The 27,939-nt window shown below is 51.9% G+C and overlaps 1 protein-coding gene and 1 pseudogene across 1 annotated transcript; one reads left to right on the forward strand and one right to left on the reverse strand.

Moving 5' to 3' along the window:
• Positions 1 to 608: 608 nt before the first annotated feature.
• On the reverse strand, positions 609 to 1,515 carry LOC146356052 (uncharacterized; annotated as a pseudogene).
• Positions 1,516 to 12,430: 10,915 nt separating this feature from the next.
• LOC146356053 (uncharacterized) lies at positions 12,431 to 26,430 on the forward strand. The gene is made up of 7 exons (XM_084830006.1): positions 12,431 to 12,698; positions 12,731 to 12,842; positions 14,637 to 14,712; positions 16,222 to 16,290; positions 19,464 to 19,593; positions 20,078 to 20,188; positions 22,442 to 26,430. The coding sequence occupies exons 1-7, from the start codon at positions 12,431 to 12,433 to the stop codon at positions 25,429 to 25,431; spliced, it is 3,756 nt and encodes a 1,251-aa protein (XP_084686132.1). The 3' UTR covers positions 25,432 to 26,430.
• Positions 26,431 to 27,939: the final 1,509 nt, after the last annotated feature.

Raw genomic sequence — 27,939 nt, forward strand, 5'->3', positions numbered from 1 at the left:
TCTTTGGACCTCACGTTGGGGGTTCCAGTGAACAGCTACCAAATGCAAATGTAACACTCAGAACCACCTGGCCATGCAGCTGCTTGTCGGCCATTCGTTCCATTACTTATGAGCCACCAACGACAGGGGTGTGTGTATGCCACTGGCTGCCCTTCCTGAATGATTAGTGCCCCACTTTTGTCAAGCCCCTTGCATTACAGCTGAAAGTCCTGACTTCGCTCCCAACTGGGTGTGTTTCCTTTCAACTTCAATGTGGTGGTGTACGGAGGCCAACTGCCAAAACAGTTCTCCTTGTTCCAGTATTTCTGGCCCGGACTGTATGTTATTCAGGCATAGCAGTGAGGTAATATGACAGGTGCAAGCACTACTGATGAATACTGGCCTGAAACGAAATTCTCAGCCATCCCAGGCAATCATAGCAGTATAGCAGTTCAAAGGATTTTCCAGTGCCCCTTTCTCATTCTTCAGCAAAGAGAGAAAAGAAAATGACTATCTACTGTATATGGAAGCATAAGGTTGGGGAGACATTTCCCACGTCCCCAGCAATTATGGGTGGGTCTTTTTTGTCCTGTGTGACAAAACAGCCGGTATTTCTGCTTAACACATTTCTATTCTTCCTCGCCTCTATGGGCTCTCTTCTGGTGTCTAGTAAGGCGTGATTTCCGAGAAAAAGAATTTGCACATGTCAAGCTTTTAAAGGGTCTTTCTCCTGTGAGGACCCTCTGATGGGTTAGAAGAGTTTCCTTCCGAGCAATAGATTTGCCACACTCCAAGCATTTCTGTTGTCTCTCTCCCGTGTGAATAGTTTGATGTCTAAGGCGGCGGGATTTCTCCTGAAAACGTTTGCCACACTCCAGACATATGGGGTTTCTCTCCTGTGTGGACTCTCTGGTGCAACACAAGACTGTCCTTCCGGGAAAAACGTTTCCCACACTCCAAGCATTCATGAGGTCTCTCTCCTGTATGGATTCTTTGGTGTCCCTTAAGGCTTGATTGATGAGCAAATGATCTTCCACAGTCCAAACATTTATATGGTTTCTCTCTTGTGTGGATTTTCTTATGTGTAATAAGGTATGATGAGACAGTAAACGATTTCCCACAATCTGCACATTCATACGGCCTCACTCCTGTATGTATTCTCTGGTGTTTAGTAAGGTCTGATTTGCTGGCAAAAGATTTCCCACAATCCAAACACTTGTATGGCTTTTCTGCTGTGTGGACTCTGTGGTGGTTTTGAAGGTTTCCCATTTGTGAAAAACATTTGCCACACTCCAAACATTTATGTGGTTTCTCTCCTGTGTGGACTGCCTGGTGTTTCAAAAGAGTTTCTTTCCTGGAAAAGCATTTCCCACAGTCCAAACATTCATGAGATTTGCCACACTCCAAGGATTTCTGTTGTCTCTCTCCTGTATGAATAGTTTGGTGTCTAAGAAGGCAGGATTTCTCCTGAAAACCTTTGCCACACTCCAAACATGTATGGGGTTTCTCTCCTGTGTGGACTCTCTGGTGGGTAACACAAGAATGTGTTAATTAAACAGGGGGAATATGCCTCTATATGCCCCTATTCATTCTGCTGCACCGCTCAGCACCATTCCGTACCATCGACCGTGGTGTCCTCCTGGCCCGTCTGGTGGGGAGGGGCTTGAGCGGCGGCACCTTCCGAGGGCTGGCTTGCTGGCTTCGGGGTCTGTTTCAGACGATGCCGGGGGGGCCCTGTGTGACGCTCAGCCAGTGGTTCATGGTGCCCCCCAAGCTTCGATACTGTCCCCCATGACATTTAACATCCCGTTCACATTCCTGGGTCTTTAGTCCTGGGGTATCTTGCCACCAGTATGCAGAGGAGATCCTGCTCCCCCAGGTCCCAGTCCGTGGCAGACGCACGTTGGGAAAGACGGCCCTTCAGCTCCCTGGGCCCTAAGCCATCTACAGCCAGTGTTAGGACAGGGTGACTCTGGCAACCGGATTGGCAGAGAGAAGAAGGGAAGCATTCTTTCACGCCAAGCGCGGAATTGCCCATCACGAGATGTGGCGACAACTTCTGACTCCTCTTCCAACGATTCTTTGGTACTCTGTGCTCCTGGTCCACAGGCGGAGCACGAGGAAGCTAGGGATGGTGTGAGCAGAAGGAACACCAGGTGCTTTCTCACCTGCCCTTTCTCTCTGAGCAGCCGGGGGGGGGTCAGAGGGGGAGGAAGAGTGTGACTGTCGGGAGGAGGAAGAGACCCCCCTAGGGCCTCTTGCCCAAGAGACCCCCAAAGTTGGAGCCGACATGTTTCACGGGGTGGAGGGGGAAAGAGATCGGGGGCAGCAACAGCTCCTTATCTTGTGTAGCTCCTAATCAAGCCGTCATTCCATGTATTTTCTGAGGTTCCTCCTCTGCCAGATTCAGGAGCAAATCTTGTTTCCCCCTCACCCGTTTCTTCCTCCCAGCAGGTCATTTCTGGAAAACACACTTCTGCCCAGAGTGCGGCCGATGTTTTGCCCACAAATTGTCTCTTGCTGCACACCAGAGAATCCACACAAGAGAGGAGCCCCAGGAAAGCTCAGAGTGTGGGGAAAGTTGTGGTCAAAGTTCAGAACGTGGGAGCAACCGCCAAACACGAAGGGGACCAAGACGCCATAAATGCTCAGAGTGTGGGAAATCATTTGCTCATCGATCTGTCCTTTTGATCCACTGGAAGCTCCATGCCGGAGATAAATCATACACATGCTTGGAGTGTGGGAAATGTTTCCGTCAGCGTTCAGGACTGATGTGCCTTCAGAGGACCCATGTGGGAGAAAAGCTTACAAATGCTTGGAGTGTGGGAAATGTTTTCCCTGGACAAAAAAGCGTTGAGCGACATCAGAGAATCCACACAGGAGAAAAGCCCTATGAATGCTCAGAATGTGGGAAAACTTTTGGTGAAAACGCGCGAAACATGTCGGCTCCAGCTTTGGGGGTCTCTTGGGCAAGAGGCCCTAGGGGGGCCTCTTCCTCCTCCCTACAATCACACTCTTGTCTGATTGACTCTTGGAATGGCACTGAGCGGTGCAGCAGAATGAACAGGGGCATATAGAGGCATATTCCCCCTGTTTAATTAACACATTTATATCCCGCCTTTTTCCTCCACGGAACCCAAGGTGGCTTGCATGGTCCTCCTCCTCCTCCATTTTTATCCTCACAACAACAGCCCTGTGAGGTAGGCTGGGCTGAGAGTCAGTGACTGGCCCGAAGTCCCCCAGTGAGCTTCATGGTCGACTAGGGACTAGAACCCGGATCTCCCGAGTCCCAGTCCAACGCTCTAACCACTGCACTGCACTGCCTCTCCAAGTGTACATCACCCACCAGGCAAGCAAAGCTGTGTGGGTCTCCCCGTGTCAGTTTCCTTGTACGTTTCCTACTGGTGTGACCCAGGCCTGAAGCTGGACTGGAATGGTCCAGATCACCCTTCTCCAACCGGTTGCCCTCAGGGTGTGTGGGAGATGCAGTCTCCCACTGCTGCAGGGACCAGGTTGGGGAAAGCTGGTCTAGATGATCCATTTCATCCTGTAGCAGAAATCAGAGTCAGAGAGACCACGGAGTAAAGAAAAATGAGTATTCTTTATTTAACGCGCGGGCTTAAGGCTGGAATCTTTTCCAAAGAGCCAAAAGCCCCGAGGCATAGCCACACATTACTTTTATAGAGATGATGACACACAAGCGACCCTTTCTTCCACTCCCTCTCCTGTGGTTTTACAGTTGGTACAGTTGTTTATAGTACAGGAAATGGGCCATAGGACATTCTATCTTGAGAACAAGGATACAGTCTTGCAGTAAGCAAAAAGGCAAAATCATGACTGTGTTGTGCAATTCGGCTTGCTGACAGGGGAAGTCTCTACATTGCTGTTCCTGCCAAACTATGCTAGCTCAGCAAGAACATGAGACCACTTAGTCTGACCCCCGACATGGCTGCTACATTCCCCCCTTAAATGCATAATTTTATTACAATTATAGCATTTCATTACACAAGTAGACATCTCGGTTGGCAAGGCATAACACGGGATTTTTATGGCAACTTTCTTATTTAATATCTTGTTGAGCTATTAAAGCATAGCGGGCGGCTGTTTTTGTGGCTGAGGCAATAAACAGATTGTTTAAGCAACGCATAAACCAGGGGATGCAGAGGCATAACAGTACCCCTACCACTGCTACTGGTAAAATCAGAACAAATAATGCTTTGAGCCAGCTGAGATCTGGAAGCCAAGAGGTCAACCAGTCGAGCCAATTATGTTGCTCTATTTTGATGTCAGCGACTATTTGGTGCAGTTTGTTGATCTGTTCATCTACAGCATTGCCATTATCAGTTAAGTTAAAGCAACAGAGCTTTTGGTGTGTCTCACAACCCAAATGATGAAGAAGGAAGAGGTAATCTATACTAGCTCTATTTTCTAGAACCGCACCTCTTAGATCACGCAACTCTTTATTTAACAATGACAATGCTCATGAGGTGGCATTTATGCTTTTGGCTAAGCTGCAAGCTAACCGGTTGATCTCCAGACCATCAACCAAGGCTAAACCTGGAACCCCAACCAGTGACATTGCTAAGGCCAATTTTTCCGAGTCAGAGTATAGCTGCACATGACTATTACAATCTTCAGTCAGTTGCAGTGCTCGAGGCTGCTGTTGACGGATTTTTTTAGGCCACGGGGGAAGGAATGGCACTAGGCGACTGAGGCAACATGGTTGGTTATCCGACAAGTTGGCAGGAATAAATGACCAAGTGCGGGAACCACATGTCTAAAACTATCCATGAGGCAAAAGTATGTGGGCCTCATTAAAAGATATATTTTGAATTTTATTACAGTGGAAGGGCGGGACCAGGGATGGCTTTACATTTTCCGGAAGATTTTTGACAATTGGGCATTCGCGCACATGTAGCATTTGTTTTAGCAACAATGGGGGTGCGTAAATTCTGTAGGGGGTAGGATCTTTGCAACCACGCTCCAATCAGCATTTTGGGAGTAAGTTAAACTTACACCATAAACTCTTAACATGGTATCTTTTTTAATTTTCCCAGGATGTCTATAGACAGGTATTAGGCAAGAGCTAATAAGCCTGTTTGCAGGTATATCTTTTGGTAAACAAAAATACTTTATCCCAGTGATGTTAGCCAAGTGAAGCCAGTAATTATCAGCAAATTGCTGGGACAAACTACCTTCTCCAGGGGCAGGCCCCCCTTTTTGCACCTTATTAAGGAAACACAATGCAACACTACTAACACTACAACACGCATGTTTGATCTTCTTTGGGATCTGACCGTACGCCGGGCAGCTATTCACCTGGCAAGCTGCAGTAGGGTCTAGTCCCCTTTTTTAATTCTCCAGTTGCAGGTCTGACCGTACGCAGGGTGTGTCCGCAGTAAGGTCTAGCCTGAGTCTTCTTACTGCTTTTTTAGAATGATTTTTAAAGGATTTTTAGGATGTCTGTTTACAGTCCATTCCCCTCCTTTCGCTCTCTTGACTCGTGTTTAATGTACACAAGTTCATAGCTCTGGGGGTGGAAAGTATAACAGTTTTTGGTCTTCTCCATCTGGGAGTCAAAGGGTAATTTTTCCCTCTTTAACTCATACTTTATCTCCTGGTTGGAAAGGATGAATCTCTGTAATGGGAATTGGGGCTTATTTTCTAAGACAAAGCGATGCTGGGCTTGAAGAACTTTGCTCAGTGTTTGGACTTCTTGTTTAAGGCTAACGTTTGCTTGCTCTTGATGCAGCTCCAGTGTCAATTATGAAGTCAATGTCATGGCCCCTCTCAGTGGCAGTGACTAGGGGCTTCCCGGGGCTGAGATTAAGGGGGCCCGGTCTGTTTTATTTAAGACTTTTGGCTTTAGCCACTTTAATGAAGGGGGCTTCTTTATACATTTTTATAGACCCCTGCTTTCCAGTTTGGTTGCTAACTAAGCTGTCTCCTCCCTCGCCCGTTCTGGCCACTTTGGTTTTCTCTTTCTTGTATTTGATTTATTTCATTTGGGCATTTACGCCACCAATGTCCATCTTGTCCGCACTGGGCACACTGGTTTTTTCTTAAGAATCTTCTGCCTCTGCCGGGTCTTTTTCATTTCTTTGTCTACGTTTTCTTGGGCCTCTGGGTCGAGGGGGCATACTGGCAATAGGCATTTAAAAGACTCTCCAAGTACGCTCTGGGGGCTTCGGTGGCACCTTGCAGCACTTTAGACACTTTGGTTATATTAACTGACTTTTTCATACTTGCTGTCATGGCTTCTAACAGCAGGGTTTGATACTGGGTGAGGCGCTTTAGCCCCGCTTGTGTGTTGGGAGAGAGAAACCTCTCTCCCTTTCTTGCTTTTTCTCTCTTTTGCTGATCTGCCTGTATTGCCGATCACGTTTCAAACTTTTTATATAAAACTTTCCGCTCTATGCACCAGCCTTGTCTTTTTGCAAGTTAAACTCACTTACTTAAACTTTTCTGCCCTACACTAGTCCCAATGACGCACATTTGGGATAGGCTCTTTTTCTCTTTCTAGTTACATTTTCTTTATCTTAAAGAACTATTACAGTATTGTGGCTACTTTATCCCAGGTAATAAGCTGAAGAAGTAACCGTTAGCCTAGTGCGCCGGGAGGGCAGCAGGAGAATTGCCCACAACGTTCTGAGTTGTGCAACATCATCACCTCGCCTAATTGAGATGAAATCCCTAAGAAATGAAAACTGAAAATGAAGACCCAGAAGATGAAGGCAAAATAGAAAATAAAGGTGAAGAATCAGCCCCCAGGGCACAGGCTAGACCCCTCCTCGAGTGGAAAGTGTGCCATGCCCATAGGACGGTCCCAAGGCAGAATGAAGCGGAGAGACCATGATGAAGATCTCTGTCAAGGTAGCCATGTTTAGCTTTGAACTGTCCTAGAATTTCATAGAGCCTGTAGACCATCAGCTATATGATTTCTGAAGAGCATAACCATTAAGCTTTTGCCGTGGGATTCCCTGCAATGAAGAAATCTCACTGATTTAAGTGTCCAGTGTTACACTGCCTAAGTGTGTGTGCTGAAGAGACCGAGAAACCAGACAGCATGTTCCTGGCCAAGCCAAAATTACGCTACTACCATGCTCCTGGAAGCTGCAATAAACTGTGTAAGCTGGGAGACCCAACCTGATTGAGAAAAAAATAAGATATTGGAGCAACTGTCTTAAAAAACAGTGAAATCTGTGTAGCTGGCTGGCTGATGCTGTCAGTGATGTTACAACTTTAAATTAAGACTGTTTTCCTGTTTGAGACCCCAGCGAAGAAAGCTGACCCGAGTTATTTGTTGCCTGTGCCAAAGCAAAAATTTGGCTGCCCTGTACCTCATCGTGTCCTGTTTTAAGCTTGGGATTTACAAATACAAACAAACTGGGAAGCTTGCCTTTGAAGTCCTGCAAATCACCCCACCGCCTCCCCGAAGATTAATGGCTGCCTGAAAACAAATGCAAGTATAAGGTGATGCCCATCACCCCCCCAGTGTCCTGAGTTTCAGCACTTTGCTTTCGTGTACCAGGTTTGTTGTTGTTCAGTCGTTCAGTCGTGTCCGACTCTTCGTGACCCCATGGACCATAGCACGCCAGGCCTTCCTGTCCTGCGCTCTCTCCCGGAGCGTGCTCAAGTTCATATTCATTGCATCCGTGATGCTATCTAGCCATCTCATCCTCTGCCGTCCCCTTCTCCTTTGGCCTTCAGTCTTTCCCAGCATCAGGGTCTTTTCCAGGGAGTTTTCTCTTCGCATTAGGTGGCCAAAATATTGGAGCTTCAGCTTCAGTATCTGTCCTTCCAATGAGCACTCAGGGTTGATTTCTTTTAGGATGGACTGATTTGACCTCCTTGCAGTCCAGGGGACTCGTAAGAGTCTTCTCCAGCACCACAGTTCGAAAGCATCAATTCTTCAGCGCTCAGCCTTCCTTATAGTCCAGCTCTCACAGCCATACATTACTACTGGGAAAACCATAGCTTTGATTAGACGGACCTTTGTCGGCAAGGTGATGTCTCTGCTTCTTACTATGCTGTCTAGGTTGGCCATAGCTTTCCTCCCAAGGAGCAAGCGTCTTTTAATTTCATGGCTACAGTCACCGTCTGCGGTGATCTTGGAGCCCAAGAAAGTAAAATCTGTCACTGCTTCCATTTCTTCCCCTTCTATATGCCAGGAAGTGATGGGGCCAGATGCCATGATCTTAGTTTTTTTAATGTTGAGTTTCAAACCAACATTTGCACTCTCCTCTTTCACCCTCAACAAGAGGCTCTTTAGATCCTCTTCGCTTTCTGCCATTAGGGTGGTATCGTCTGCATATCGGAGGTTGTTGATAATTCTCCCAGCAAGCTTAATTCCGACCTCTGATTCATCCAACCCGGCATTTCTCATGATTCACTCTGCATATAAGTTAAATAAGCAGGGTGACAATATGCAGCCTTGTCGTACTCCTTTCCCAATTTTGAACCACTCGGTTGTTCCATGTCTGGTTCTTACTGTTGCTTCTTGACCCTCGTACAGGTTTCTCAGGAGACAGGTAAGGTGGTCTGGTACTCCCATCACTTTAAGAATTTGCCACAGTTTGTTGTGATCCACACAATCAAAGGCTTTAGCGTAGTCAGTGAAGCAGAAATAGACGTTTTTCTGGAATTCTCTTGCTTTCTCCATGATGCAGCGAATGTTGGCGATTTGATCTCTAGTTCCTCTGCCTCTTCGAAACCCAGCTTGTACTTCCGGTAGTTCTCGGTTCGCATACTGCTGAAGCCTAGCTTGTAGGATTTTGAGCATCACCTTGCTGGCATGTGAAATGAGCCCAATGGTGCGGTAGTTTGAACACTCTTTGGCGTTGCCCTTCTTTGGAATTGGAATGTAAACTGACCTTTTCCAGTCTTGTGGCCACTGTTGAGTGTTCCAGATTTGTTGGCATATTGAATGCAGCACTTTAACAGCATCATCTTTTAGGATTTTAAATAGCTCAGCTGGAATACTGTCATCTCCGCTAGCTTTGTTGTTACTAATGCTTCCTAAGGCCCACTTGACTTCACTCTCTAGGATGTCCGGCTCAAGTTCAGTGACCGCACTATCATGGCTATCAGGGACATTCAGATCTTTCCTGTATAGTTCTTCTGTGTATTCTTGCCACCTCTTCTTAATCTCATCTGCTTCTGTTAGGTCCCTGCCTTCTTTGTCCTTTATCATGCCCATCTTTGCACAAAACGTTCCCTTGAGATCTCCAATTTTCTTGAAGAGATCTCTAGTCTTTCCCATTCTGTTGTTTTCCTCAATTTCTTTGCATTGTTCATTTAAGAAGGCCTTCTTGTCTCTCCTTGCTATTCTCTGGAACTCTGCATTCAGTTGGGTATATCTTCCTCTTTCTCCCTTGCTTTTCGCTTCCTTTCTTTCGTGAGCTACTTGTAAAGCCTCATCAGACAGCCACTTGGCTTTCTTGCATTTCTTTTTCTTTGGGACGGATTTCGTTGCTGCCTCCTGAACAATGTTACGGACCTCCGTCCATAGTTCCTCAGGCACTCTGTCTATCAGGTCTAATCCCTGAAATCTATTCCTCACCTCCACTGTATATTCATCAGGGATATGATTTAGGTCATACCTGAACGGTTTAGTGGTTTTCCCGACGTTCTTCAATTTAAGCCGAAATTTTGCAAGAAGCAGCTCATGACCTGAGCCACAGTCAGCTCCAGGTCTTGTTTTTACTGACTGTATGGAGCTTCTCCATCTTTGGCTGCAAAGGACATAATCAATCTGATTTCGATACTGACCATCTGGTGAGGTCCATGTGTAGAGTCGCCTCTTGTGCTGTTGGAAAAGAGTGTTTGCTATGATCAGCGTGTTCTCTTGGCAAAACTCTATTAGCTTTTGTCCTGCTTCATTTTGTACACCAAGGCCATGCCTGCCTGTTATCCCGGTGATTTCTTGACTTCCTACTTTAGCATTCCAATCCCCTATGATGAAGAGGACATCTTTTTTTGGTGTTAGTTCTAGAAGGTGTTGTAGGTCTTCATAGAACCGATCAACCTCAGCTTCTTCGGCCTCAGTGGTTGGGGCATAGACTTGAATTACTGTGATGTTGAATGGTTTGCCTTGAATTCGTACTGAGATCATTCTATCATTTTTAAGACTGTACCCCAGTACTGCTTTTCCCACCCTTTTGTTGACTATGAGTGCTACTCCATTTCTTCTAAGGGATTCTTGCCCACAATAGTAGATATGATGGTCACCTGAATTAAATTCGCCCATGCCTGTCCATTTTAGTTCGCTGATTCCCAAGATGTCGATGTTCAATCTTGCCATCTCATGTTTGACCACCTCCAGCTTACCTTGATTCATTGATCTGACATTCCAGGTTCCTAAACAATATTGTTCTTTACAGCATCGGATTTTCTTTTCACCGCCAGACACATCCACAGCTGAGTGTCCTTTCGGGTTTGGCCCAGCCGCTTCACTCTTTCTGGCGCTACTTGGAAATACCCTCTGCTCTTCCCCAGTAGTATACTGGACACCTTCCGACCTGAGGGGCTCATCTTCCGGCGTCATCTCTTTTAGCCTTGTGATACATTCCATGGGGTTTTCTTGGCAAGAATACTGGAGTGGGTTGCCATTTCCTTCTCCAGTGGACCACATTTTGTCAGAACTCTCTGCCATGACCTGTCCGTCTTGGGTGGCCCTGCACGGCATAGCTTATGGCTTCACTGAGTTACGCAAGCCCCTTCGCCACAACAAGGCAGTGATCCATGAAGGGGTTAAACTACTTATATACTGCTTAATATGATTTATATAAAGAATGCATAAAACACAGTATAAACGCCCATATACAAACTGCGACATAATAAATACATTCAGCACACTGCAGAAACAGTAAAACCGAGCCGGGCAGTTACAGGTCAGGGAAAGCCTAAGAGGTGCATCTTCCAGAGGCATCTGCAGGTTGCCGGTGTCCGCCTCTCCGGCCACAGGAGCGTTCCAGAAGGCGGGGCCGCTGCAGAGCAGGCTGCGTGCATCTCTGTGCCCTGTCAGCTGCTAATAACACCCGCTGCATCCTGTGAAGTGGACTCTGGGTCCTGAGGGCTGGCGCGCTGAAGCAGCGCCTGGGAGTTTTGTTTTGAAATGCGACCTATTTTACTTTGAGATGCCGCTGAAGATTCAGGCCCTGAAAAGGAAGGAGGCCACATAACGCGGCAGCCAGGCCGTCACGCTCGCGGCACGGCGCTGAGAGGAGCACGCCCGCGGGGAGCAGCGGGGCCGAGTGGAGCACGCCCGCGGGGAGCAGCGGGGAGCAGCGGGGCCGAGAGGAGCACGCCCGCGGGGAGCAGCGGGGAGCAGTGGGGCCGAGAGGAGCACGCCCGCGGGGAGCAGCGGGGAGCAGCGGGGCCGAGAGGAGCACGCCCGCGGGGAGCAGCGGGGCCGAGAGGAGCACGCCCGCGGGGAGCAGCGGGGAGCAGCGGGGCCGAGAGGAGCACGCCCGCGGGGAGCCGCGGGGAGCAGCGGGGCCGAGAGGAGCACGCCCGCGGGGAGCCGCGGGGAGCAGCGGGGCCGAGAGGAGCACGCCCGCGGGGAGCAGCGGGGCCGAGAGGAGCATGCCCGCGGGGAGCAGCGGGGCCGAGAGGAGCACGCCCGCGGGGAGCAGCGGGGAGCAGCGGGGCCGAGAGGAGCACGCCCGCGGGGAGCAGCGGGGCCGAGAGGAGCACGCCCGCGGGGAGCAGCGGGGCCGAGAGGAGCACGCCCGCGGGGAGCAGCGGGGAGCAGCGGGGCCGAGAGGAGCACGCCCGCGGGGAGCAGCGGGGCCGAGAGGAGCACGCCCGCGGGGAGCAGCGGGGAGCAGCGGGGCCGAGAGGAGCACGCCCGCGGGGAGCAGCGGGGCCGAGAGGAGCACGCCCGCGGGGAGCCGCGGGGAGCAGCGGGGCCGAGAGGAGCACGCCCGCGGGGAGCAGCGGGGCCGAGAGGAGCACGCCCGCGGGGAGCAGCGGGGCCGAGAGGAGCACGCCCGCGGGGAGCAGCGGGGCCGAGAGGAGCACGCCCGCGGGGAGCAGCGGGGCCGAGAGGAGCACGCCCGCGGGGAGCAGCGGGGAGCAGCGGGGCCGAGAGGAGCACGCCCGCGGGGAGCAGCGGGGCCGAGAGGAGCACGCCCGCGGGGAGCAGCGGGGCCGAGAGGAGCACGCCCGCGGGGAGCAGCGGGGAGCAGCGGGGCCGAGAGGAGCACGCCCGCGGGGAGCAGCGGGGCCGAGAGGAGCACGCCCGCGGGGAGCAGCGGGGCCGAGAGGAGCACGCCCGCGGGGAGCAGCGGGGCCGAGAGGAGCACGCCCGCGGGGAGCAGCGGGGCCGAGAGGAGCACGCCCGCGGGGAGCAGCGGGGCCGAGAGGAGCACGCCCGCGGGGAGCAGCGGGGAGCAGCGGGGCCGAGAGGAGCACGCCCGCGGGGAGCCGCGGGGCTGGCTGCTGGGCAATGGGGCTTCGACTCCAGGAGCCGCCGCGCAGGGAAGAGGAAGGCCGTGCCCGACCCTCGCTCCGGGTCCCACTTCCGGCCGCTCTCCGCGGGCCTCGCGGCCGCCGCGTCGCTCCTCCGGGAACGCAGGCGTGCGGCCCTGCTCGGGATGCGGGGCCCCCGGCGTGGCTCCCCCGGCCTGGCTCGGACGCGCTGCCCGGAGCCCTGCGGCGCCGCCGGCCCCGCTCCTCCCCGCAGGTCCTGGCCCGCTGCGCGCGGCGCCCCTGCAGTTGGGAGCCGGCACCGTCTCTCCTGCTCCAGGAAGCCCGGGAGCCCGGCGAAGGAGGGGCTGCGGCGGGGGCGGGGCCGGGGCCGGGCGCTCCTCCCAGTCGCGAGAGCCGGAGCGCGCGGCGCGGAGGCCGGTGCGCGACGGGTGAGCCGGGGGTCTGCGGGGGGGCGCGACGCGGTGCCTGGTTAGGCCGAACGGAGCCCTGCAGCTCCGCTCCCGCGGGGAGCGCGGGGGCCGCAGGCTTTCCCCCGTCCACCCGCGCGCTAGGTTGCGCCCAGAGGGGGCGGGGCAGCCGCGGGTGACCATGGCAGCGCCCCTACAAGCTGCGTGTCAGCGCCCCAGTATGCTCCACGTCTGAAAAGGGGGGCGGCGTGTGAGGGCGGAAAGCCCCACCAGAGAGCCCCCGGGACAGGAGCGCAGCCTCGGAGCTGGGTGCGGACCCGCTTTGCTCCCTGCCGCGGACCGGAGTTGTGAAATGCACAAAGGCCGAGACAGTCGGCGTCAGCATCTAGAATAGAAGGGTTGGGAGGGACCTACGAGGCCATCGCGCCCAACCCCCTGCTCAGTCTGTTTCGATTATTTATCTCCCCCGCTTCAGAGTCGGGTAGATTCATGCAGAAAGCGAAACCTTTTTATTTCAAGCCTCCGGCCTGTTGTAGATTAGCGGTGCTTCCAGGTGAGGCTTTTCTTGTGCCATCGGGAAATATTTATTGAGCTTTCCCCCAGATCGAACCTGTTGCTGGTGACCGGCACGTGCAGATCAAAACTCTGCAACTGAAATTTCAGGGCCTCCCCTGTTTGCAGTGAACCGCCCTGAGAGCTTGGGCTATTGGAGGTATAGAAATGAAATAAATAAATACTACATAAAGTATTTATTTATTTATAAATGAAATAAATAAATACTACATAAAGTATGGTCTCACTGTGCTCGGCTGTTCTCAACCCTCGCGCTCTCCTTTCAAGGAAGGCACGCACGGGGGGCTGCTGCACGGCCTTGCAGGGAGAGATGCAGGTGGGGGGGTGGCAGGACGGGAACCAAGACGAGAGCGCCCTCCCAGCTCCCATCCTGCCACCACCGCTGCTGAGCAACCGCTGCTGAGCGACGGCGCCTCTCTCTGCCGGCACCGGGTTGTATATTTTTGAAATGCACCTCGGTGTGACGTTGTGCCTCGCCATGACTGTTTGAGCTGGGGAGTCCCTTGTGGCTTGGCTCTAAAGGGAACGTGTGCCACACACAATGGGGGAGTGGGGCGGCTGTGCAGAAAGGGCAGAGGGAAACTTCCCCGGTGTCTTCTAGGGCCCCAGGGAAGGCATCATTGCACTGCTGTCCTCCCGTCATTTTCTTTTGTGCCCTCTGGGATCTGTGAATGGCTCTTTCTCCAGTTTTCTGCACATCTCCAGGCCAAAGGATCAGGTGACGGGAGGGGGGGCCCTCGGCTGGAGACCCTCCCCAAGTCAGAACGGACAGTCGTGACCTAGATCACTGGTGCACAAACCTTTTGGCCCTGAGAGCGCACCAGGCGGTGCCGGGGGCCGCACACACCAACACCCAAGCCTGGGGTTTCTCTTGCTGGCGCTAGCAAGGGGATCCTTCCTGATCCCTGATCTCTCCTCAGAGATCGGAGAAAAGGGAAGGGCTTCTCTGGGTGGCGCTGGCACAGCAAACCCCAGGCAGTGCCGCCACAGCAGTGCACATGGGGGGGGGGTCTTGTGGGCCGCCAGAAATGGCTGCCCATGTTGCACCCCTGGCCTAGATGGACTACTGGACTGTCCTGGGATGGTTTCCTCTATTTCCCCTGAAGCATCAGAGTGGGGGAAGCAGTGGTGTCTTGCCCATCTCCAGCCAACCGTTGACTCGGGTCCGGTTCTAAAGACTTGATATGATGTGAAGGTGGGTGTTTTTCTGAAACGCTCTCCCCTTGATTTCGCCCACCGCAGAATGGCGCTTCAATTCGGATCACCCTCCCCTCCTTCCGGAAGAAGGGGGGAAAGGACTAAAGCGCAGTCGGCTCAGGTAGGAGATTCTCTCTGGAAGGTCCCTGTGGGTTTGGTCAGGAGGGGAGAGAGCAGGACGGTTCCCTAGCTTTCTCCTTATTAAAGGGGGAAAAGCCTCAGCTGGTCCTCGTACAGGAATCGCACCATAAGAAAGATAACAATGCTCTTTGCAGATCCTTATAAATGGAAAAAAGCAATGAAAGTCTATTATAAAAGCTAATAGACTCGTGAAGGGTTCCCCGCTCAATAAGGAATGAGGCTGGAGGTGAGGCTGAGTTAAGCACTCCTGTCTTCGTGCACGAAGGCTGATCGCCAACAGGTGGGAACAACAACCTTCTTCTAACAAACACACATACCTTAGATAGGAGACAGCCCAAAGGCCAGTCGTCCAATCGTTCTGTAGCCCAATGGCCAATCACAGCACAGCATACTATTAGCCTATGTCATTACTCAAGATTATTCCTCCTCATATGATGACTCCGAAATGAGTACAGACTTTGCAACGCTTACAGAAACCGTTGATTAGCAAGCAGCAACTTCTAACTGCAGGAACAGCAAATTCTAACAGTAAGGGGAAAATCAGGAAACATTTGGCATATTTCTCAGACTTCTTGAGCAACCCTACTAAGCTCCTTTCTCCGTTGGCTCTTGGGACCTGGAGACTTTGACCCTTGATTTAGGCCGAAGTGAACCAGGCCAAAATGCCTTTCCTCGGATGATCAAATCCTGTTAATGTCTTGGGATAATCAAAAATCCTCTCACTTTCAAGAGCCCTGACACTGAGCATACAACAGCCCCTGACTGGCCCAGTGACATTCTCCCACCATGCACCCTCTACGCGACAGTCACCGCCGGAGACAACAGTCAAACCACACGTAGCTGGAGCATGGATCGCTTGTTGTGACAGGATCGTATTTCACTGGCTAAAATACAGACAACTGCGACATGTCATTTTGAAACCAGTGATGCCCCGGGCCGCTGCGTGAACAGAATGCTGGACCAGATGGACCTTGGTGTGATCCAGCAGGGCTCTTCTGTTCTCAGCTCTGGAATATGATGTCAGCCGAGAAACTCCCCAGTCAAGTAGAAATGCTTCGAGGGGAGCAGGAATGGACTCCTCCCATGGCTCATGGTGCTGCTTTATTGATTACGTCCGAAAGAAGGATAGTGGAAGGGAACCACCGGGCCGTGTGTGGAACAGTATAAATTGAGGTCAGAAATGAAATGTGCCACATCTAATGAATTCTCTCTCCTCCACTCATTGTTCGCTTTTGTTGTAAAGGTTTTAATGTAAAAATTAATGATATAGATACTTTGACATTAGGCTGAGGGTGGTGCCTGGCCCAAGGCAACCCAGGGAGCCTTGTGGGCTGAGCAAGAATTTAAACTGGGGTCTCCCGCCTCCAAGCCCACCTCTCCAGCGTAGTCTTTTTCCAGAGTTTTGTCCCCTGAGACACAATTCTCCCCCCCTCCCCCTTCTTTCCTCCTGTACTTTTTATTGAGAAGATTCTTCTCCTGTTTCATACAGAGAAAGAGAAGTGGAAAAAGACATGCCAAGAAGAAGAAGCTGAGTGAACAAGGCCAGGAAAAGCATCAGGTAAAGTGATGTGGAATAATTTGGCTGACAGCACAATGCTATGCATGTCTGCTCAGAAGCAAGTCCCACTGCGTTCAGGGGAACCTCCTGTCGGGTAATTGGGTACAGAATTACAGCCTAAAAGTCCCAGGTGCACCATATAAAAATGCTCACGTGCAAAAACGAGATACAGAGAGAGAAAAGAAAGCATTCTTTCAGCAGTAAAATCAGGGCCGGCCCTATAACAAAGCGAGAGGAAGCCCCCGCGTGAACCTGTGCGGAGTGGGAAGAGCGGCAATTTGTTTTGCTCCCCCCGAAGCTCCCGCCCAGCCAGCCATGCTCCTACACCCCCCCTCCCGCCGTGCCGCTGCCGCCTTTTCCTCCCGCACCCACCCGCCACGCTGCTCTGCTTGCGTCTTCCTCCCCAGCCACAGGGGCGAGCAGGGTGGGGAGGACAGGAGCCCCGCCTGCTCACTCGTGCCTCCTTCCCCAGCTGCGGGGGCAGCACAGGGCCTCCTCCTTGTCCCCCAGAGTAGGGCAGCTGCCAGAGGGGCAGAACAGCTGCCTCGGGCCGGGTAAAATCGAAGGAGATGGCTTCTGCTCTCTCCTTCGCCTGGCAAAGGGACCTGCCTGCTTTGCTTAATGCTGGACATGGATCCAGGTCGATGCTGGACTTCTTTATTTTCACCCTAGTTGCAAGCAGAGGGCTGCAACTCGAGCCTAACCCGGTTCATACTGCAAGCGTCTGCCTGTTTAGTCAGAAGTAGGTTCCACTGAGTTCAACGGGACCTACTCCGTAGTAAGCGACTTTGGGCTGGCAGCCTGTGTCTGGAATCTTCTACGTTCCACCTTCAGGCTGTGACTCAATGCACAGTTTGTGGCTTCAATATCAAGCCAGCTTTTCTCCCCACCCCTCGGGCCCCATCGTTTGCTTAACATGCAGCGTGGCGAAGCGTTCTGAAGAACTCAAAAGCTTGCTCATGACATTCTGCCATTTTGGTGGGTCCTGACTGTGGTCCCGAGTCAACCAATTACCTAGGGAGGCAGTGGGCTCTCCCGCACTGGAGGCATTGAAGAGGAGGCTGGACAGCCATCCGTCGGGGATGCTCTGACTTGGATTCCTGCATTGAGCAGGGGATTGGACTCGATGGTCTTGTAGGCCCCTTCCAACCCTACTATTCTATAATTCTGAGAGTCCTGTAAGGCTAGCTTAATATGCCAGTCGGGCATTTCCCAGCTGGGCAGTATACAAATCTAATAAGTATGTGGTTTGGTGCTAATTAAATATTAGAATTTTTTAATGTCCGTGTTTCGAGAGCATGGATGAGCTGCAGAAAGAGACTGGGTGAGGGGATCAGGGCGGTGGTGAACGCCTCCCTTGAGGAGGGAGTGATGCCATCAGCCCTCAAGGAGGCAGTGATAAGACCGCTCTTAAAGAAACCCTCCTTGGATCCTCATATTCTGAACAACTTTCGCCCAGTCTCAAATCTGCCATTTTTGGGCAAGGTGATTGAGCGGGTGGTGGCAGTGCAGCTGAAGGCACACTTGGAAGAAACTGATTATCTAGACCCATTTCAGTCGGGCTTCAGGCTTGGGCATGGGATAGAAACGGCCTTGGTCGCCTTGGTAGATGATATGAGGAGGGCTCTGGATAGGGGTGAATGCTCCTTCCTTGTTCTCCTTGACCTCTCAGCGGCTTTTGATACCGTTGACCACGGTATCCTCCTGGACCGCCTGGAGGGGCTGGGCATTGGGGACACCGTATTGCGGTGGTTCCGGTCCTTCCTCTCCAGCAGGTACCAGAGGGTAGCATTGGGAGAGGAGGTTTCGGACCCGTGGCCACTCACTTGTGGGGTGCCACAGGGTTCCATCCTCTCCCCCATGCTATTTAACATCTATGTGAAGCCGCTGGGGGCTATCATCAGGAGGTTTGGGGTGCAGTGTCATCAATATGCGGATGACACGCAGCTCTACCTCTCATTCAAATCTTCACCAAGGTTGGCCGTAGAATCCCTGTCCAAATGTCTGGAGACGGTGAGTGGCTGGATGGGGAGGAATAGGCTAAAGCTGAACCCTGACAAGACCGAGGTACTTTTGGTGGGAGACAAGAGGAGGCTAGGGGATGTTGATCTGGTGTTGAATGGGGTACGGCTACCCTTGGAAGACCAGGTCGGCAGCCTGGGGGTCATTTTGGACTCCCAGCTGTCCATGGAGGCTCAGGTGTCAGCTGTGAGCCGGACAGCACTGTATCAACTCCATCTGATACGGCGGCTGCGCCCCTTCCTTCCCGACCATCTGCTCCAATCGGTAGTACATGCCCTGGTCTCCTCTCGTTTAGACTACTGTAATGCGCTCTACATGGGGTTACCCTTGAAGATGGTTCGGAAGCTGCAGCTGGTACAGAATGCGGCGGCTCGCCTGATTAAAGGCAGCCGCCGGCGAGATCACATCACTCCAGTGCTGAAGAAGTTGCACTGGTTACCAGTTGTTTTCCGGGGCAAATTCAAGGTGTTGGTTTTGACCTTTAAAACCCTATATGGTTCCGGCCCAGCCTATCTTAAGGAGCACCTCCAGCAGCACCAGACAGGCCGCTTAACAAGATCAGCCTCGGATGGCCTTCTCTCTGTCCCATCAGCCAGGACAGCTAGACTGGTGGGGACGAGGGAGAGGGCCTTTTCTGTGGTGGCCCCCACTCTGTGGAACTCCCTCCCTAGGGAACTCCGTCATGCCCCCTCTTTAATGAGCTTCCGTCGTGCATTAAAAACGTGGCTGTTCAGGCAGGCATTTGGGGTGGGTTAGGGTATTTTAGAAAATGTTTTTATTGTAGAATTTTATTGTTTTAAACTGTTTTATCATATGTTGTACATCGCCCAGAGTGGCTGGGTGACCAGCCAGATGGGCGATTAATAAATTAAATCATCATCATCATCATCATCATCACCTGGGCACAGTCGTCGGGGAGCAACAGTGGGAAAGGTCTGTGGCGCCCGTGTTCTACTCCTGGGCTTCCCGGAGGCCTCTGGCCGGCCGCTGTGGGAATCAGGAAACTGGACCAGACGGGCCCTTGACTGGCCCAGCGGGGCTCTTGTGTTCTTGCAAGTCCATCACTTTCCCCCCCGTTAGGCTGTGTGATCGAACTGTGGAGAGGGTTTCTGGGTAGCGGAGACTGAGAGAGGGCTCTTATGTGCTTGCAGGGGCCGGTGGCCTTCGAGGAGGTGGCTGTGCGTTTCACCGAGGAGGAGTGGGCCCTGCTGGATGCAGACCAAAGAGCCCTGTACAAGGAGGTCACGCTGGAGAATTATGGGATCGTGGCCTCGTTGCTGGGTAAGGAGCTTCCTTCCTCACTGGGGCGATGAGCCGGGAGAGTGTGGAGGATGTCTGATGGGAATGGCTTGGCACTGCGGCCTCCTGTTAGAAAGGCAGCAGATAAAAACAAAAGGTCCCAGGCGGGGAGGTGCCCTGGAGGGTCAGGGCGCCTCCCTCCAGGAGCGAGGCAGCTGGGATGGGAGGGGGCAGCGTGTGTCCTCCTGCCAGGGCTGGCAGGAGATCTTGTGCTGCCCCTGCCCTCTGGCCTGCTTCCGGGATCCCTTTGGTATGGGGCCAAGGGGGAGGAGGACCTGTCAAGTCAGGGCTATTCTCCCGCTCCGTCTGCTCACACCGCCCCAGGATCTTTCAGTACAGATCTCTCTCCTCCTGCAAAATGGTCTGAGAGGGCTTCGGAGGAGTATCTGTCAGGGATGGTTTGGGCCTTCAGACTGAATTCCTCCTGACGTTTCCTTGTTCTCTCCTCTTTCCCACGTGGGATCAGCAGTGCCCAAGCCTGACCTTGTCTCCCGGCTGGAGCGAGAGGAAGAGCCGTGCCTGCCCAGTCTGCAGCGCTCGGAGGGAACAGAGTTCACCAAGTCCGACAGCAGCTCAGGTAAGGAGCTCGAGGTGTAGCAAAGAATCCATCGGGCTTCTCTCACCTCCTGCTGAGAAACGGCAAAGCAACGTTCCCGGTCATTTCATCCCGAAGGGCAGTTCTCCTGCTAACTCAACCACCCTATCTCCCGTAACCTTCCTTCTGCCCTTTTGGAAAGAGGATGGCGGATAAGATGGTGTTTTGGTCTGATCCAGTAGGGCTCCTCTTAGGTTCCTACCCTGCTAAGCCTTCCCTCCCCCCGGCTCAGCCATCCTGCCCCCTTGACCTTTGGTTCCTTCTGATCATCTCTAGGATGATTGAAGAGGGGGTGGCGTCTCTAACAAGTCCGGGAACATTAAGTTCTTCCCTGACGACGATTCAGCCCTTTCGATCTTCAGGCCCATTTCTCACATCGCTATTTCCTTTCTTAGCAAAGAGCTTGTACTTTTCTGCCACTGCACAGAGCCACTCCAACCATTGAAAGCTCCGCTACATCAGGGAGCGGGGAGAGCTGAGGAAGGGGACCCAGTTGTCCGCTGTGTGGCTTTGCTAGATGTCGCTCGCATCTGTTCAGACTTAGATGCCACAAGGCTAGCAGATCTGAACGATGTACCTTTGGCGCTCCTGCTTGTCCCTTTGGAATGGATCTGTTTCAATCTGTACAGCCCGGGAATGTGGACAAGATCCTTGGTAATAAGGCCGTCCACACGTAGGCTTCATCCTTGCCCTTCCTGGCTGACGAAAGCAGTTTGTGGGGGGCTGGTTGGGCTACAGAGCATGGGAAACGTGTCCTTGGAGGAAGGCAGAACGTCACCCAGCCTGAAGAGGGCTGTTGTGAAGCCTTGACTGAGGAAAGCCTGTTTGGGTGGCACCATGTTGGGTAGTTTCTGACCAGTCCCCCATTCCCCATTTTTGAGAGAGGTACTTGAGCGTCTGATGGCATCTCAGCTCCAGGGGGGTTTCTGCATGAAGGAGGTGGTATAGACCGGCCTCCCTCAGATGTGCTGCACTATACCCCCGACAGGCTTGGAGGGCAACCGGCTGGAGGAGGTGATCTAGACCCTTTTCAGGCCAGCTTCAGGCCCCGGTTTGGGAATGACAGAGATTTGTTTGCCTGATAGGTGATGTACGCCCGGAGAAGCAGTGTGGTGTAGTGGTTGGAGCGCTGGACTGGGACTCGGGAGATGCGGGTTCTAGTCCCCACTTGACCATGAAGCTCACTGGGGGACTTTGGGCCAGTCACTGACTCTCAGCCCAGCCTACCTCGTAGGGCTGTTGTGCGGGTAAAATGGAGAGGAGGAGGACCGTGTCAGCCCCCCTGTGTTCCTTGGAGGAAAAAGGCGGGATGTAAAAGTATTAATCAATCAGTTAAACACACAGGGAGAATATGTCCCTGTTGTTTGTGCTGGACCTCTCAGCGCCATTCCGTACTGTCGACCGTGGAGTCCTTCTGGACCGCCTGCTGGGGAGGGGCTCGAGCGGCGCCGTCTTTCAGTGGCTCCCTTGCTTGCTGGCTTCGACACCCGTTTCAGACGATGTCGGGGGAGTCCTGTGTGACGCTCAGCCAGTGCTGCAGTGTCCGTCAAGGCTGGACTCTGTCCCCCGTGACGTTTAACATCCCGTTCACATCCCTGGGTCTCTAGTCCTGGGGTACGTTGCCACCAGTATGCAGAGGAGATCCTGCTCCCCCAGGTCCCAGTCCGTGGCAGACGCACATTGGGAAAGACGGCCCTTCAGCTCCCTGGGCCCTAAGCCATCTACAGCCAGTGTTAGGACGGGGTGACTCTGGCAACCGGATTGGCAGACAGAAGAAGGGAAGCATTCTTTCACGCCAGGCGCGGAATTGCCCGTCACGAGATGTGGCGACAACTTCTGACTCCTCTTCCAACGATTCTTTGGTACTCTGTGCTCCTGGTCCACAGGCGGAGCGCGAGGAAGCTAGGGATGGTGTGAGCAGAAGGAACACCAGGTGCTTTCTCACCTGCCCTTTCTCTCTGAGCAGCGGGGGGGGGGGGGGTCAGAGGGGGAGGAAGAGGGTGACTGTAGGGAGGAGGAAGAGACCTCCTTAGGGCCTCTTGCCCAAGAGACCCCCAAAGCTGGAGCCGACATGTTTCACGGGGTGGAGGGGGAAAGAGATCAGGGACAGCAACAGGTCCTTATCTTGTGTAGCTCCTAATCAAGCCGTCATTCTGTGTATTTTCCGAGGTTCCTCCTCTGCCAGATTCAGGAGCAAATCTTGTTTCCCCCTCACCCGTTTTTTCCTCCCAACAGGTCATTTCTGGAAAACACACTTCTGCCCAGAGTGCGGCCGATGTTTTGCCCTCAGATTGTCTCTTGCTGCGCACCAGAGAATCCACGCAAGAGAGGAGCCCCAGGAAAGCTCAGAGTGTGGGGAAAGTTGTGGTCAAAGTTCAGAACTTGGCAGCAGCAGCCAAACACGTGGGCGACAAAGACGCCATGATTGCTCAGAGTGCGGGAAATCGTTTGCTCATCGATCTGTCCTTTTGATCCACCGGAAGCTCCATGCAGGACATAAATCATACACATGCTTGGAGTGTGGGAAATGTTTTCCTCTAGTATCAGATTTTGTGAAACACCTAAGAGTCCACTCAACACTTAGACCCTACAGATGTTGGGAGTGTGGAAAACGTTTTGGTAAGGGATCACAACTTGTAATTCATCAGAGAATCCACACAGGAGAGAAACCCTTCAAATGCTTGGAGTGCAGGAAAAGTTTTCCTCAGAGATCAGAGCTGTGCGAACACCAGAGAGTCCACACAGGAGACAGACCCTACAAATGCTTGGAGTGCAAGGGATGTTTTTCTCAAAGGTCTCAACTTGTCAGCCATCAGCGAACTCATAAGGGGGAGAGTCCCTATAAATGTTCAGACTGTGGGAAAATGTTTGCTCAGCATTCCGTCTTCGTGATCCATTGCAGGGGCCACAAGGGAAAGTCCCCGTATAAATGTCTTGTGTCCGGGAAAGGTTTTGCTTCTGGATCACACCTTGCAATCCGTCGGAGAATCCATACAGGAGAGAAACCCTACAAATATGATGAATGTGGGACAACCTTTGCCCGGAATTCACACCTTCATGTACACCAGAGAGTCCACACAGAAGAGAGACTCTACAAATGCAGTGAGTGTGGGAAATGCTTTTCCCGACGACCACAACTGATGCACCATCAACAAACCCATACCGGAGAAAGGCCTTATCAGTGTTTGGCATGTGACAAATCATTTGCTCAAAAATCTGGCCTCGTAATCCATGAGAGACTTCACACAGGAGAGAAACCGTATAAATGCTGGGAGTGTGGGAAATGTTTTGCTCAAAACGCACAGCTGTGGATCCATGAGAAAGTTCATAAGGGAGTAAAAGCCTACAAATGCTTGGAGTGCGGAAAATGTTTCCGTCAGCGTTCAGGACTGATGTGCCATCAGAGGACCCATGCGGGAGAAAAGCCCCACAAGTGCTTGGAGTGTGGGAAATGTTTTCCCTGGAAAAAAAGCCTTGTGAGACATCAGAGAATCCATACAGGGGAGAAACCCTATGAATGCTCGGAATGCGGGAAATGTTTTGGTGAACGTTCACAACTTGTGTTGCATCAGACGTTGCACAGTGGGGAGAGACCCTATAAATGTCTGGAGTGTGGGAAATCTTTTACAGGACAATCATACCTTGCAATCCATCAGAGAATCCACACAGGAGAGAAACCCTACCAATGCATGGATTGTGAGAAATGCTTTTCCCAGAAGCAACACCTTCGGCGTCACCATAGAGTCCACACAGGAGAAAAGCCATACAAGTGTTTGGATTGTGGGAAATCTTTTGCCAGCAAATCAGACCTTACTATACACCAGAGAATACATACAGGAGTGAGGCCATATGAATGTACAGATTGTGGGAAATCATTTACTGTCTCATCACACCTTATTACACATAAGAAAATCCACACAGGAGAGAAACCATATAAATGTTTGGACTGTGGAAGATCATTTGCTCATCTGTCAAGTTATAAGGGACACCAAAGAATCCATACAGGAGAGAAACCTCATGAATGCTTGGAGTGTGGGAAATGTTTTTCCCGGAAAGACAATCTTGTGTTCCACCAGAGAATCCACACAAGGGAGAAACCACATAAATTGTTGGAGTGTGGCAAATCTCATGAATGTTTGGATTGTGGGAAATGCTTTTCCAGGAAAGGCACTCTTTTGAAACACCAGAGAATCCACACTGGAGAGAAACCACATAAATGTTTGGACTGTGGGAAATGCTTTTCCAGGAAAGACACTCTTTTGAAACACCAGAGAAACCACACAGGAGAGAAACTGCATAAATGTTTGGTCTGTGGGAAATGTTTTTCCCAGAGTTCACAGCTCCAAACACACCAGAGAGTCCACACGGGAGAGAAACGACATAAATGTTTGGAGTGTGGCAAATGTTTTCAGGAGAAATCCCACCTTCTTAGGCACCAAACTATTCACACAGGAGAGAAACCACATAAATGTTTGGAGTGTGGGAAATGTTTTTCACAGATGGGAAACCTTCGAACACATCAGAGAGTTCACATAAAAGAGAAAGTATATCAATGTTGGGAGTGTGAGGAATGCTTTAGTCATGAGACAGCCCTTGTGACACACCGGAGTATCCATACAGGAGCGAGGACGTACAAATGCATGGAGTGTGGGAAATGTTTTGCAGAGAAATCAAACCATGATAAACATCAGCGGGTCCACACAGGAGTGAAACAGTATAAATGCTTGGAGTGTGGGAAATTGTTTGCTCATCAATCAGATCTTGGGAGCCACAGAAGAATCCACAAAAAAGTGAGACCTCATGAATGTTTGGAGTGTGGGAAACGTTTTTCCCGGAAAGATGGCCTTGTGTTGCACCAGAGAGTCCACACAGGGGAGAAACCTCATAAATGTTTGGAGTGTGGCAAATGTTTTTCGCAGAGTTCACAGCTTCAAACACACCAGAGAGTCCACACAGGAGAGAAACCCCATAAATGTTTGGAGTGTGGCAAATGTTTTTCTCAAAGCTCAACCCTCATTGCCCACCAGAGAGTCCACACAGGAGAGAAACAACACAAATGCTTGGAGTGTGGCAAATCTTTTGCTCAGAAGCAGACTCTTGTAATCCATCAGAGGGTCCACACAGGAGAACGACCCTTTAAATGCTTGACATGTGCGAAATGTTTTTCTCAGAAATCACTGCTTACTCGACACCAGAAGAGAGCCCATAGAGGCAAGAAAGAATAGAAATGCGTTAAGCAGAAATACCACCTCTTTTGTCGCACGGGACAAAAATGACCCACCCGTAATTGCTGGGAATGTGGGAAATGTCTCCCCAGCCTTACGCTTCCATATACAGCAGATAGTCTTTTTCTTTTCTCTCTTTGCTGGAAAGGGGCGCTGGAGAATCGTATGAACTGCTACACTGCTATGAATGCCTGAGATGGCTGAGCATTTCGTTTCAGGCCAGTATTCATCAGAATTTCCACAATTCATACGTTCCTTCATATGTGGGATGGAAAGAAGTTGAGATTTTTAAAAAAAACATTCGAATGTGGGAGAAATGGAGAGTGTGACATATTCCTCCATCCAGGCCCAGCTTGGTGCGCTTAGCTCTGGGTTTGAATCCCTGAGTCTATCCCAATTTTAGTGCTGAACTAGGGTCCCCACCTCTTTTTTCTGACAGGCTGCTCATCTTTCAACAGCTACATGGCAGGCACAACATGGTCCCTCCATGCTTGGAATAGTGGTACTTATTTCATTGGGCCAGTGCAGAGACTTTAATTTCAGTTCAGTTTTGATAGGAATTCACCCGAGTTCGCAAACTCCTTCATATTCAGGACAGAAAGAACTTCAGAATTCAAGCGTGGAAGAACGTGGCACAGACGTTTCCATCCAGCCCTAATGAATGTCATGACAGCATAACGCTGCCATATGCGCCAACGCGCCTTTTCTTTCTCTCCCTCCTTTTCTGTCTCTGCTGGTGCAGGACAAAGGACCGCTGGACTCGTTGCGCTCTGGTTCCTGTGAACTGCGATCGTACGCGAATGCTGTGGGTCTTGCAACGACTCAGGATGATTCAGGAAGATCAGGAGGATTCTGGGACGTGATATGAAAGAGACCCTGGTAGCAATTGCTAGACTTTTGTTCAGTTATTCTTATCCTCATTTGCTTTATTATTATTTTTTCTGCTGTCCTTGTATTGCGCATTGTACCCAATAAAACTTCTGACTTCTTTTGGTGAAATACTGAATTTCCTATTTTGGTGAATTTCCTGTTAGTTCAGCCTTGCCCACTGGGTGGGTGCTTAAAGGTGGCAGGCTTAGAAAGAAATCCACGAATGGAGGTGGGCTGGAGGAGGAGGGGCCCCCCACCTCTGCCCCACCTGTGCCCATCCCAACCGGGGAGAAAGGGACGAAGGTCTCCACTGTTGTGGAAAGAAAGCAGAAGCCAGATTCAATGTGAATGTGTCTTTCTTCCCCCAAACAGAATGGCTTGTACCGTGGTCACTGGGAACGATACGCTTGCATTGCCGTAAACGCATGTTTCCAAATATATACGAATGGAATAAGTCTGCAGAGACATCTTGAAATGAGCGAGGGAGTACGGCCACTGAAATGCAGCGGAATGGCTTTGTGATTCTGCCCACAGACCCAAAAGCCTCTGGCGCACAGCTTTTATGTGCCCGACCTCCAGGTATGCAGTAGCCCTCCGGAGAGTGCCATCTGGGGGGACCCTCCTGGGTCAGTGGGCCGCCTGGCAGGCTTAGCTGGTGGCGGGGAGCAACAGCACCGGTACTCTGGTATGCCCTGGGTGGCTGGGCCAGGAAACCACCATTTAAGCCGCTCACAAGGCCCCTGATGGAGCACAGGTGCTCCGGTGCATTGTGGGTAATTAACGGTCACCTGCAGGCTGTGAGAAAGCCTCCTTCAAAGGGGAACCCGGGCAAGGCATCCGTAGCGGCCCTGGCAGGCAGTCCAGGGCCCTGGCAGCCGCCGGAGGGTGCTGAGTGCTGACGCCAGGCCTGGAACCTCCCTTGAAATGCGTTGGAGCGGGCTGCAGTTCTGCTCTGGAACTAGGAAGCCTCCGGAGGCCGCAGAGGCCTTTGCTACACCCAGCTTGGATTACTGCAACACGCTCTTCACGGGGATGCCTTTGAAGGGTCCCTGGAAACCTCGGCTGGCCAGAATGCAGCTGCATTGGCTTCCAGGTGGCTTCTGGGCTGGCTTCCAGGTGGCTCCTTCCAGTTGCATTGGCTTCCAGGTGGCTTCTGGGCACAATTCAACATGCTGGTTATCATCCCCCACCCCCCATTTCCAGTGTTCAAACATGAGTGCCATTGCATACGTAGCCGAAACAGCACCATTCATAGACAAGAAGGAGGTATTGGCAGGCTCAGGGCAATCCCACCCTTTGCAGGAGGTTCACAACATATTAAGGACCCCCCCCCCCAAATGTTGACAAGGACTGAGTGTGCTCAGTGAGCAGGAAATGCTGACTGACTGTGTGAGGGGAGGGGAACAGCCAGGCGAAGCGGGGAGAGGGAATGCCATGGAGTATCCTGGAGGAGGGCATGGCTGTCTGACTGGAACCCCGCCCAGGAGCTCTCCACCCTTCAGCATACTGTATATTGTACATCAGGGGTCCCCAACCTTTTTTGGATCCGTGGGCACATTTCGGAATTTGAGAAACTGCTGTGGGCACCACCACAAAATGCCTAATCAGTGGATTTGACGTTTAGCTGTCATGTCTAGG

This window comes from Heloderma suspectum, chromosome 2, assembly GCF_057233095.1.
Source record: "Heloderma suspectum isolate Gila_16-S chromosome 2, 16-S_ref, whole genome shotgun sequence".
Classification (NCBI taxonomy): domain Eukaryota; kingdom Metazoa; phylum Chordata; class Lepidosauria; order Squamata; family Helodermatidae; genus Heloderma; species Heloderma suspectum.